The 13,902-nt window shown below is 43.3% G+C and overlaps 1 protein-coding gene across 1 annotated transcript in view; it reads right to left on the reverse strand.

Moving 5' to 3' along the window:
• Positions 1-477: 477 nt before the first annotated feature.
• RINT1 (RAD50 interactor 1) overlaps positions 478-13,902 on the reverse strand; it is a 90,670-nt gene continuing 77,245 nt past the window's right edge. Inside the window, exon 8 of the mRNA XM_078649836.1 lies at positions 478-546. Within this exon, the coding sequence (XP_078505962.1) occupies positions 478-546 (69 nt within the window). The remainder of the gene's footprint in view (positions 547-13,902) is intronic.

The raw sequence follows: 13,902 nt of genomic DNA on the forward strand, positions 1-13,902 counted from the left end.
ATGATGGAGGAGTCCTAAAAACGACTACCCACTTTAAGTCCACAGCAAGGAACTGACAATTAAGGTTCGACAGCTTTCATCCCCGACACCTTCGGGCGAATTTACCCTACGGCCAGTTCCTTCGTCTAAGGAGAAATTGCACTGACCTAGTCGCCTACAAGTCCCAGGCAACTGACCTCAAAACCAAACTACAAAAGAGGCAGTACCCAGACAGGATCATAAATGCCGCCATGAAGAGGGCCAGCAACAACAACAGAGAAGCACTGTTAGAAAACAGAGTACAACCAAGTACGGAGCAAACAAGACCCATATGTGTAACTACGTACAGCACACACTCCAACAAAATATCAAAAATATTCAAAACAAACGCTGGGGTATTCTTTCCAGCGAACACTAGGATTTGAGAAACCGCTATTTGCTCACAGAAGAGGGAGGAATCTCAAGGATATTCTGGTCCACACTCGGCCAAAACCTGACTTACCACTGCCACTTTCCCAACATGGAATACAAGGCCACTTCTCCTGTGGGAACTGTGCTAGCTGCCATCTAACAAAAAGGAGCAAACAATTGTTATTCAGCAACGGAACCAAATGGGAACAACGTAGAATGACTAACTGCAACAGTAGAAATGTAGTGTACATGATCACCTGCCCCTGCGGCCTAGAATACATAGGCATGACCACAAGAGCAGTGAAAGTGCGGCTGAATGAACATAAAAGTAACATACGGAGCAAGAAAAGCACTACCAAAATGGCTACGCTCTTCCTGGAAGCACAACATTGTGTCAACGATATCAGCTGGACAGTAGTGGAGCAATTATCATCAGAATTGGGCCTTTTTGAAAAGGAACAGCGGTGGGTGTTCCGTTTGGGGACTCACGTTAGAGGCCTCAATGATGAGATTCCCTGGGGACAACTATCATAAACAATAAAATATGAGATACCAAACCGGCCATTAAAACAAGAAGATTTCCACTGTGTACTGCACCACTAAAAGGATTCATAATGACCGTTCATACAGCAACCTCTAGAGGTCTCCGCATAAACTGTGACCAACTCCCATTGATTCATAGCCACACAGAGTGGAACCTACCAATGACCATTTGCACTAGGAACAAACCTCATCGCACTCTCAGTACCCTACAACGTGTACTCTGACCAGTTTTGAAAAAACGTATTTCTAATATAAACATGGCTTCCATCAAACGAGTTTATTAAATGCACCGTTTATAAGTAGCACAGAATCCATGAACGAGTTTATTATAAGTAGCACGGAATCCATGAACTTAGAAAAACGGTCTGCGAGTGTGCGCATGTTTTGGGAAACATGTCCCGGCAATAGACATGCGTAGTAGGTAATAACATCGGAACAGAGACAACGCGCATGCGCGTGATCTAGTAACCCATACAGGCATGCGCGACTGACCTCTATTTTACGAGTGTGCACAGGAATACCCATGTTTGGGCACATCCGACCAATTAAGGCACCAAATTGGCAATTAACGGCATTATATAACCAGTATCCCTACGGCAGCCAACGCACTCTCAGTGGAGCCGCGTATGGGGCAGTCCGGCAGCAGTGTCTCCTAGACTTTCGTGAGTATGTCATGTGGGAGCAGAGGTGAACACCACAACGAGAATGTGAGTACTACAGAATGCAATAACTGTACATCTTTTGCAGGTAGCGAATCTGCACGTGGACCCCAACGTTCCAGAGGCTCATGAGGCATTGGAATAAATCTATAACAGTATGCTCTTCCAATTTCTTTTTTCCCTCATTTCCCCTCACTATATCTACTCCTGAATTTTATTACCACCATAAAGGAAATGGACAAAGAACCTGATCTTAGAGTGTGTGCTTTATGTTGAGTGTATTATATGTCTCGTACTTGTCTTTTTTTCACGCCAGGCACGAATTCACAAGTAGCATGACATTGTTGTCTAGTGATCGGAGCCCGCACAATGATATTACTTCTCCACAGGTCACTGCGCCTAGTGTTTTATTTTAAAGGAGGGACCACCAGAAAATATTTTTTGTCTTCTTCCTTTTCAGGTCGACTATTCTGCGACAACTGACATACTTTGTAGGTACATTTTAGAACCTGCACTAGATTTCACTTTTATAAAAATAAAGAACATCATCTTTTAATTAGAGAAACGTGAGTAAGGTGGGGATTTGTGTACCCTGTCCTGAAGAAGGAGCTTAGACTCCGAAACATGTTGACACACACATGGGAGGTAATGCACATTGCCCTGCATAATACACCTCCATATTCTGCACGTTTTTAATAGCGCCAGCCCGGGGGCTGATTAAAATTGTTTCTTTACCCCACGAGCCAGGCTCTTTTTAAACATCACTCGCCATATAACTCCACCACTCACGCACATAAATAAAACCCTCACACACACCACACATAGTCATCAGCTGAAAGTGCTCCCGCGTAATCGCTGGTTGAAGCACGCCGCATCCCGTAGAGGGGTGCGAAGACCCCAATGATGAAGCATGACACCAAGGGTCCTTTTGGTGTGTGAGGGGTATTTTGCAAACACAGGGTGCTCCCAACCTGAGTAGGGAAACCCTTCCTTAGTGGATTCTTTCTGTTTATATACGACTGACTAGGGAGAACGAATCCATCTATACTCTCTCTCTCCTCTTTGATATTTTGTTTATCTTCACTGTCACTTTTTCACATGGATCAGTCTCTTTAGTGAGTCTGCATGATGGGTTCCGCAGATGCACTTGCTCTCAGTCTCTCACTGCCACTCTACCTATTTGTGGTCACACTGTTCACACTGCTCGGTCTTTCACATGGATCAGAACTGTCATATGTTGCTTCAATGTGTTAATTTACTGTAGATTACTATTGGCTAATTCACCACAAGCTCAGCACTTTCCTCAGTTTGACTTTGAGATACTTATTGGATTTGTAGCTCTTGTTCACTTTGAAACACCTAGGTATACTCTTCTCTTCCCTCTGCTCCTTCAAGGTGATCAGACGCACAGGTCCGCAAATCAGTGGTTGTTGTCATGACTTATTCACCACTGTGTCTTACTCATTGAGTATGAGATGCATGCACCCAGTTAGGCAAGCTTCTGCATTTGACCGCTTTGTTGCACCCCTAGAACCTAGAACCCCACGACAATGGGGTTCTAGGTTCAACTTTCTGAGTGCTTCTTTGCCAAAACCCAGTTCCCGGAACCAAGCTCATGGCACTGGTCCTGGCTCAGTAGGGCTGTTGCTGCCTCGACCCTGTGAAAGATAGAACACACCACATCAGCCAGTCCTTTGCAGTGGTTGAGAGCCATATTGTTTGAAATATTCACATGCACACTAACAGGCACAGCTGGCAGCCTCATGGCTCTTCCCAAGAGGATTTCATGCGGCAACAGTGCTGTCTTCCGATCAGGGGTACATTTGAGACTCATCAACACCAAAGGTAAAGCACTTGTAAAGATACACACAACATTCTCAGACGGCAATATTCAAATGAGTTCCACAGTCTGACTCAAGAAACAATGGGAATCCGAAGAAAGAGATTAATTCTTGCAGCAATAGTTTGGCTATAGTTAGACTGTCATTTCTCCTAGTGTGATACACCTCCATCCAGCAGGAAAATATGCACACCACAAATGAAACGTATTTCAATCGATTATAAACCAGTATTTCGATAAAGTCTAACTGAATGCGAATGAAGATACCTCCTGATCTCACTATATGACTCAGTGCACTATTGTCCTCCTCCCTACATTTAACTGTTGAAATGTCACACACCAATGACAACATTTCTCAGCCATCACCATAAAACGTGAGTTGAATCAATTCTGCTTAAACAACTGTACCATCACGTCCCACCCAAAGTGTGTGGGGCCATGAAAATGTCTCACCATGGGTAACAACAAGCTGTGTAGCAATCCAGGACTTCCATCTAAAGAAACCCAGATTGCATCCTCAAGCTTTACGCAACATACTCTGACCCATCCCTGCTGTCCCCTCTTGGGTGCCTCTTTTGATAATCTTTTGACTTCCTCTTACATATCAACATCAGTTAACAACAGATTCAAAGAAGTATCACTTTCAGATTCATTTCAATATTCCCCATAAAAAGCACAACCTTCATGAGTTCAATATCGGGCATTTTCATCGGCATACAGATTTCCATCTGTGAAGGCATCATTTCCGCTCCTGTGTGCCCTGCATTTTACAACTGGTAGCTCAATAGGCATTTGTAAGGCTTCGAGTAGTTGCAAGTTTGAAGTTTCAGAAGACGTCATAAACTCTCTTTGTACCACAACTGTCCAACGTCATGGACCACATTGAAGCCATACTGACTATCAGTATAAATTGTAACTCTTAATTGGTCTGAAACTCTAGCAAGAACAACATGTTCAGCCACCTGGATAGAGGTTACATCACGCAATGAGGAGACTTTCACTGCACCCCCTAGGTGCAAGGTGCAAATAGCATAGGCAGGTCTCAAATCTCCCCCATCATCTCCTAGGCAAGAACCATACACAAACAATGCTCTGAATGAGCCAATCTGTCTTTGAATAATCACTGATGTCAGGCCTCACTTTGGTGCACAGCTCAGTAGCGTAAAGACAGCCATGCTCAACCTCCCCTCATCAATCTAATTTTCAGGCAAAGGTAACAACGTAGAGGGGTTTAGACACAAACACCTTTTAAATATAATGTTCTCTGCCGCTAGTATGATTTGCTAATACCTGGTCAGATGGCAATAGGTCATATGTTATGTCTTTGTCAGTGCCTAATTAGTAAATAAAGAAGTGTAAGGGACCTTGTCAGGCAGGCACTGCATCTTGCAGCCCCTGCCTGTTCTACAAGGGTAACAATTTGGACTATTTCAGGCCACCCAAAGCTATAAGAATGCTTGGACGGCTGGTATTAATCATTTTAACTGTTTAAATAATTATACAACTATCAGTGTGCTTATTTCACAATTAGACAGCTGGTCCAGCATTATGAACCAGTGTAAACCGCAGGCTCAAATTAAGCAATGGTCTTAGTTCTTGTTAAAAGAAGTTCCACAGAGTGAGGCACCATTACAGTAAGAGGGTAACCAAACACTATGCCTACACTCTGTTGTATGCTGACACCAACTGCTGCCATTGTCTTTAGGCAACCCAGCAGCTTCAGGGTCAAGAGAGGCTGAAAAGTAGACCACAGGTTTCCTCCCATCACCATGAAAAAAATAAATGTAAGAGTTTTTCACTACCAAGGCATGTAAAACAAAAATGTACATGTCCAATGTTTGGATGTATGGCGGTACAACGCTTGCTTTTACAACGCGTACCGTTACCACACAGGTTTTACAACACAAGTCGTTACAACGACTTGCGTTGGGGGCGCTGGATAGTGGAATAGTTTAATTTACTATTCCAAATCCAGTCCCGTGGATAGTAGGGAAGGTGTTGGATAGTAAATTAAACTATTACTTATCCTAGAGCGCCCCCCAGTGCAATGCATTGTAATGGTTTTCGTGGTAAAGACTGCGTTGTAACAGCACTGCGTGGTAAAAGTTGCGTTGAAAAGGATGTTCCCCGCTGAAACCCCAAGCGTAAATTCACAAATAGGCTAGTCCTTTTTGAGCTCACATATAAAACCCGGGGGATATGGACTAGCTACCTAGTCCTCTCTCTCTCTTTTGATAGTGATATAAGTTATTTTACTGACCTCATTCTGCTTGGGGTTTCAGCGGGGAACATCCTTTTCAACGCAACTTTTACCACGCAGTGCTGATACAACGCAGGCTTTACCACGAAAACCATTACAACGCATTGCACTGGGGGGCGCTCTAGGATAAGTAATAGTTTAATTTACTATCCAACACCTTCCCTACTATCCACGGGGACTGGAGTTGGAATAGTAAATTAAACTATTCACTATCCAGCACCCCCCAAAGCAATGCATTGTAATGGCTTGCGTGGTAAAACTTGCGTTGTAACAGCATGCGTGGTAAAAGCATGCATTGTAACAACGCACATCCGTTTCAGCGCTGCTTATTTAACTTCTCCTCTGCTACGTTTGTAATAGGTGCAGACATGAAACATGTTTAATGGGCTACTTAAGTGGGTGGCACAATCAGTACTGCAGGCCCACTAGTAGTATTTAAATTGCTGACATAGGTAGTGCTACTGCACCAGGGATATACAAGTAAATTAAAGATGTCAGTTGGGTATAAGCCAATTCTACTATGTTTTAAGTAGAGAACATAAGCACTTTAGCAGTGATTCTCAACATTAAAGTTCACACTGTCCTAAGGCAACTAAAAACAAAGTCAGCAAAACAGGAGGTTTTAGGAAAAAAACGTAGGGAGAAAACCATGCCAAGAATGCTAGGTCCAACAATTACTAATTTCCGTTCTCAGTCAATTCAATTCATGAAGCTTTATTCGGCACATAAAAAATGACCATAAAAGCACAAAATATATACAATGTCAGTGGTACAGAATACAAAATATAAAAACAAGGCATAAAATACAGACAGTATTCCTAAAATAACATATTTTTACGAGCCTTAATAGAACAATTTAAAAAGGTGGCAGTATAAAAACAGATATCAGCAGACTCCATATTAAATAGCAAATTCATCGCCTGATTGGCAGTACGTGCACCATATTTGACAAACAAGGGTTTCAGAAAGACTAATCGGAAGTTCATGTACAATTTACAAATCAATAAAAAGTACACAGTGCTCTGTTTGGTGACGCCATCACACAGGCAAGGCACAACTGGATGTTTCTTAAGGTTTGGCAGAGCCACTAAGTGGTGTACTACGCCAAACCTCAACCTGGTTAGTACGAACTTATGAGATGGCCTAGTCACCATAGATAAATAGCCTGGCAAGCCTTCATTCATATTGTATTTATTGTAGAACGTTACTGTGGACTTAGATCCAGAGACTGAGACCCGTTTCCTCGCTTGATGGGCAAGGAATGTGGTTTTCAGGTCTGCTTTGGGTATCTTAGATGCGGCACTAGGGTCATTCAATACATGGATATTAAATATTTCTAAATTGCAGTCGGCAACATATTTTATCCATGGGATTTTGTGGAATTTATCCATTAACAGACAATCCTCTATAATAGATCTATTAAATACTTTTTCTTCTTGAAGCCATATCAACCGCCATAACATTAGTGGCCTCATTAATAGTAGATCATCTAGAAAATGGATATTCAATTCCCGATGAATCAACTCAGTCGAGGCGGAGGGAGGTAAACATAAAAGTTTTTTAAAGAAAGAGTTTTCCTCCAGTTGTAAGTTGTGGGAACGCATATGTCCCCATACCCCGGCACAGTACATCGCGATGGTGACGCATCTGGCTTGATAGATTTGGAGCATGTCCCTGGTGCGTCTGTCACCAACTTTTGCCGCAAATCTAAAAACACCATGTGCATTTTTCATCATTTTGTTACTAATATTAATGAATTCATTAGTCCACTTTTTGTTTTTCGAGACGGTTATACCAAGATAACAAAATTTGTCAACTTCCAGCACCTTTTCACCCTCAATAAAAAAGGCATTAGAAGTTTTACTTCTAGCACCATAAGTCATTGTATGTGTCTTCCCCCTATTGATAGACAGTTTTCTATCCTTAATGAAGATAGAGAATCTGTCGATCAGACGCTGTAATCCGCGGGGCGTTCTTGAGAGCAGGACACCATCGTCAGCATACAATAAAACAGGTACGGAGACGTCTTTAATTCTGGGGGCGTCAGCTTTTACTTCTTTTAAAATGGAGTCAATTTAATTAATAAACAATATAAAAAGAAGGGGGGCTAAAACGCAGCCCTTCCTAATCCCTCGTTTTACCCTGAATTTAGGGGTACACTCACCTTTGATGCCATAGCGCACACAGGTTTCTAACTTTTCATATAATCTTGCAAGGAAGAAAATCATTCCCTCAGGTGCTCCTAGCTGTAACAAGGTCGGCCACAATATAGAGTGGTCGACCCTGTCAAAAGCACTACTGAGGTCTGCAAAGCAGAGGAATAATGGGCCCTGTTTGGCTTCAGTATATTTACCTATCAATAAATCAAGATTAATACACTGGTCGAGTGTCCCCCGACCTTTCCTAAATCCAAACTGGCTGTCAGCCAGGATACCCTCTTGTTCGGTCCACTCTTCTAGTCTGACCAACATAACTCTACTCAAGATCTTAAATGAGGAGTCTAGAAGAGAGATGGGCCGATAATTTCTTGCGTCAGACCTGTTGCCCTTTTTATGAATTGGGATTATGATGGATTCCCCCCATGTTTTTGGTGTCTTGGTACATACAGCCGCGTTAAAAACAATGGCCAAAAGGGGGCTCCACAGCTCTGGGGCTGCTTTATAAGCATCTATGGGTACCCCATCAGGTCCCTGGGCTCTTCCCCCCTTACTAGCACCGATGCCAAGCTCGACCTCTTTAATACTTATGTCCAATGGAATAATGGGCCATCTATTAGGGTTATTATCGACAGTGTTTCACACACCAAATATTTTGGAGAAATGCGAGACCCAGTCATCACTAGATACGTTGAAGGTTAGTTCAGGTATATATCCTCCTTAAGAAAAGCGGAGTTAATAGTTGCCCAAAACAGAGTGTTGTTAGATAGCTCCGCAGCTTCATTAAGTGAATCCCAGGCCTGCTCCTGCATCTCACCCTTCCTTTTCTTTAGTGCTTGCTTATACTCAAATCTCAAGTTAACAAGTTCGCCATGTGCCCTAGGCTTTTTTACAAGAGCGCATTTAAGCTTAGTTAGCAAACTGGTACTTGTATGGTCAAACCAACCCGGTCCATTTCTACATTGTGTTCTTTTGGGTTTAGTGAACCTGGCATTGATGGATTTGGTAATATCATTAAATGCAGTTAAAACCCACCCATAATCTGTATAAATGTTGAGAATAAGGGTAATATCGGCCAGACTTTCTTTGACAATAGAACTTAACAAGTCTTTAGCCTTCTCCCCAGCCCATCTTATTCCTACACCGTTGGGCCTGTATGGCTCCACATTACTGATTGTGGTACCTGTTTCCACTTTACTTTCTCCCCAAAGAGTACATTCCAAAATTATACAGTTATGGTCACTTAAAGATGAGACCTCAATCTTAGAGGGGGCAAAGTATGAGGTAATATTCGATGAAACGATCACATGGTCGATTACTGAACTGCTTTGCTTATTCTTAAAGGTAGGAATAATCTGACCCAGATCATCTTTAGCGAACTCTAAGATTTCCAGGTCATGGCAGCCCATAAGCTTGTGTAATGAATCACCGTAGCTGTCATGTTTAAAGTGCAAAACATCAGAACCAACATTGTTGGTGACCCCACATACCTTTTGGGTTGTCAGTTCACACAGAGGCAGATTAAAATCACCCACCCAAATTAAATCAAATAAAACATTGAATTTAATACAGAAATTGTCAATTTCACTCGCTAGATCGTTGACTACTGACGACCTAGAGTTATCAAACACATTATTGTAGTAATTAACTAATAATATATTACGCCCATGGTCCACAGTAAGCCACAAAAGCTGGGCGTATGCGCCCACGGTCAAATACCTTTTTTACTACAATCTGTCGTTTAATCAAAACCAGGATCAGAAGACCACCTTTAGCTCTCCCTGAGGTTGAACCTTGCGCCGCTAAACAATAAGATACAAATCCCTCATAATTTACATTTTCCCTACACCAAGTTTCCTGGAAGCATAAAATATCATGACTTTAATAAAGTCTTTCCAGCCCAGAACATTTCCCTTGGATTTTAGTCCAGCGATATTCCAACTAACAATTGCAATACCGTTAACATGCATAATACTTTTAGCATCCAAAGCAACAATAGTATATGTGTTAACCTCCGCCTTAAAATTAACATCAATAGCATCCCCACAGTCATTATTTACTATTAAGCTGCCCATCAAAATTTGCTCTGGGGCTGTGTGCGGGGCGATTGGTTCAGCTATATGACTTTGTATGATCTCCCTAACAGATGCTCCACAACCCTGTAGATGTCAATCCTTAGTATCCAGAAGACTTAGAGCTTGAAATCTATTCTGCATAGTTAGTTCAAAGACAGGATGGGCAGTTGGTAAAAGGGGTCTACTTCTATTAATGACGGGGGGTACTACAATTGAAGGACTATAAAAATAGCCAAGTGGGCGTACATATACGCTATTCACATCATATACTAGGGAGGCTGCTCTTAACAGGGCTGTAGCAACATGTTGGGGGTGTTTAAAATTAATGATAACGCAGTCACCCCTACAGGTCTTTCTAGACGGGCCAATCCAATTTACTCTCCTTGTAGATAATATTTGATCGGAATAGGCAGTTGGAAAACCGCAATGCTTATTTCGCCATGAGACTGTTTTGTTTTTTAGTGATTCATGAGATTCCTGGTGGGGCTGGGTGGCATGGGGATCGTTAGGCGGTACATTGGTCAAGACGACCACATAGGGTGCACAATCAGGGGGGGGATTAAAAAAGCGACTTTTCTTTACTTCCCTAAGACCCGGTTTACTATATGATGGTACAGTACCATGGTTACTCTGACAATTAGTTGGTATTGGGTCAGGCATAGCAGTTGGGGCTACGCTAATTCTCCCTCTAGGAGGGTTGGGTAAGCTTTTACTGGTTCCGTTGCCCTCTTCGACTGGGTCCATGACAGCGGCCTTTGATCTTTCAGTCGCGGCCAGATGTGTTTCCATAAGACCCTTCAATCATTTAACTTCTAGGAAGATAGTATCCAATTTAAGCACTAGGGTTTTTATAATCTCTTCCAGTTTAGTTTCAATAACTCTAACTAGTAGGTTGAGTTGCTCAGGATTTATTATAGCAGCGCTTTTTCTTTCCATTAATTCAGGAACATCCCGAGGGCTTTTAGGGGATGTTTCTACTCTTTTTTTATTACGATTTCCCCCTCGTTTAGTCTGTAGCTTCCTACACGCCCTCACTGCTCTAGTGGCTGGTGGGCATTGCTCAATTGCCTCGATTGATACATCCAGAATATCCGGATGGGAATCAGAATGGACCTGGGCTTCAGTCGTAATGACTAACCTATTATCTAATTCTAAGCTGTTATCATTTGCTGGTTTAGCCGAGTGGGAGGGAGAAACTTGGTGTATAGCCGGGGGACTCCCTCGTCCTAGCGATGTTCTCCGGTCATTATTGATTTTGTTAACGATTTTCACTAGGTAGTTATCTAAGGTTGCTAACACTGGTATCACTTTATCAGGTTTCTGTTTAGACATTATTAGATCTAGCGGCAAACACTTACTATTTGAATGAAATTTAAAAGAACAAGACTAACATGAATGTTCAAATATAATAATACCATGATCGGCACACAGACCTAAAGCCCGGTATGATGAATAAAACTGGGCAATATCCACAGTCAAAATCATTAAAATCTCACTTAAGGGAGCAAGAATAGGCTCGGTAACAAGACCAAAATCTGTGGCCCAGCCCAGCCTCGTCCTGCCCCGGACATCCACAAACTGTCCCGCCCTTGTCCCGGGCTTCTACCGGCACCGCCCGCGTGCGTACCGCCATGCGGGAGGCGTTCCTCGGTTTTCAAGCGCCTCCGGTTGCTCCGATGTCATCACTCGTGCGCCCAGGCCGCCGTGGCACCTGGGGATTGTAGTCCCTGCCCTCGCGGTGGCGTTGTAGGTAGGAGAAAGCCGTTCCCCTCACGGCGGTATGGACACACACAGGAGTCGTGGGCACCGACAAGCCGTTCCCCTCATGGCAGGAAAACGGTAAAATAAAGCTTTTGCATCCTCCAGCACTTTGAAGAGGGCTCCCACTGAACGCTCGGCGCTCCTCGGTTTTCAAGCGCCTCCGGGCGCTCCGATGTCGTCACTCGTGCGCCGAGGCCGCCGGGGCACCTGGGGATTGTAGTCCCTGCCCTCGCGGTGGCGTTGTAGGTAGGAGAAAGCCGTTCCCCTCACGGTGGTATGGACACACACAGGAGTCGTGGGCACCGACAAGCCGTTCCCCTCACGGAAGGAAAACGGTCAAATAAAGCTTTTGCGTCCTCCAGCACTTTGAAGAGGGCTCCCACTGAGCGCTCAGCGCTCCTCGGTTTTCAAGCGCCTCCGGGCGCTCTGATGTCGTCAATCGTGCGCCGAGGCCGCCGGGGCACCTGGGGATTGTAGTCCCTGCCCTCGCGGTGGCGTTGTAGGTAGGAGAAAGCCGTTCCCCTCACGGCGGTATGGGCACACACAGGAGTCCTGGGCACCGACAAGCCGTTCGCCTCACGGGAGGAAAACGGTAAAATAAAGCTTTTGCGTTCTCCAGCACTTTGAAGAGGGCTCCCACTGAGCGCTCGGCGCTCCTCGGTTTTCAAGCACCTCCGGGCGCTCCGATGTCGTCACTCGTGCGCCGAGGCCGCCAGGGCACCTGGGGATTGTAGTCCCTGCCCTCGCGGTGGCGTTGTAGGTAGGAGAAAGCTGTTCCCCTCAAGGCGGTATGGACACACACAGGAGTCGTCGGCACCGACAAGCCGTTCCCCTCACGGCAGGAAGACGGTAAAATAAAGCTTTTGTGTCCTCCAGCACTTTGAAGAGGGCTCCCGTTCTCAGTCCATTCGCAAAAGCAGAAACAAAACCCCTAGCTCCATCTTTTTCTAGGTTCTTGACAGTACTATATGTTTTGAATACATTCATTGATCTCTCATAAAAAAAGGAATGCATTGATTTCTTGGGTTCCCGTGCCAATCTTAAAATTTTCTCCCAATTGATGACCTCCTCTGGGACTTGCTTTTTCAAATACTCAATCACAGTCTTGAATTTCTCTGCAATCTCAGTTGCTGGAGAATTACTAGGAATAAGTCTACCTGGTTCCTGTGTTGGCCATCAGTAACAACCTTGCATTCTAACCACAAATCTCTAAGAACCACAATCTCAAACAACAAATTAAAATCGGCCCATAGCATTGCAGAAATGTGTGTCAACCAATGTATTTCCTCATACCACTTTGCTGGGTCCTCTCTGAATTTCTGAAAATTATTTGTAAAAGCATAAAAATCTGCTCTTGTCCATGGGCCATGTAATAGGTGTCCTCCATGTATTTCCCTTAAATGGAATTCCACTACTGTGGTTGTCCCTACTTCTGAATCACTTGAAATACTTCTTACCTTTCCCTCAGCCCCCTACAATTTCTTTTTGTTTTGTTGGCCCTCCCTTCCATTTTCTTGAGAATTTCTTCAACTCATTCCAGTCTCTTGCTTTCTCAATTAGATCCTTGAGATAAACGTTTAAATGAATCAAACTCATCTCTTTAATTTTATTGTGAGTACAATCTATTTTATAATTTTTTTTTACATTTATCATTTTGCTAAAATCAACTTTTGCCTATCAGGCAATTCTTCTAGTTTATCATGAACTTCCTTGGCACATCTATCTGCTTCTTTTATTAAACATCTCTTTTTGTTAGCATTGTAATTCAATAACCTGTTAAAATCCACATTTCCTGTAGCATGTTCCAAATTCAATTTTCAATATTCCAATACAAATTTCTTTAGGCAGTGGCACTGTTCTTAGAGGAGAAACCTGTGTTTGATCCTCTGGTACTCCACTTCCACTAGTACTAAGCACTACCATTATGGCTGTCGCCTCAATTGGGAAACTTGGTATAATCCCAGTAGAGACTTGTGCCACGCCTTCAGTGATCTATCTGTATACAGAGTAGGTCAGGAATCCAATAGTTCACTGAAAATGTGATCATCATCTGACTGCACTTCTTTCCTTTTTTAGTTTTCTCCCTATTTTGTCCTTCTCATAAACGATTGCAGGAAAGGTTTTTACACAGTCTATCACAACCTCCCTCCAAATGTTCTCTTTGTGATCTAGTTTACTCTCTAACCAACCCCTGAATGACTTTTTAATGTTTATGTAA

Source organism: Lissotriton helveticus, chromosome 1_1 (genome assembly GCF_964261635.1).
Source record: "Lissotriton helveticus chromosome 1_1, aLisHel1.1, whole genome shotgun sequence".
Classification (NCBI taxonomy): Eukaryota; Metazoa; Chordata; class Amphibia; order Caudata; family Salamandridae; genus Lissotriton; species Lissotriton helveticus.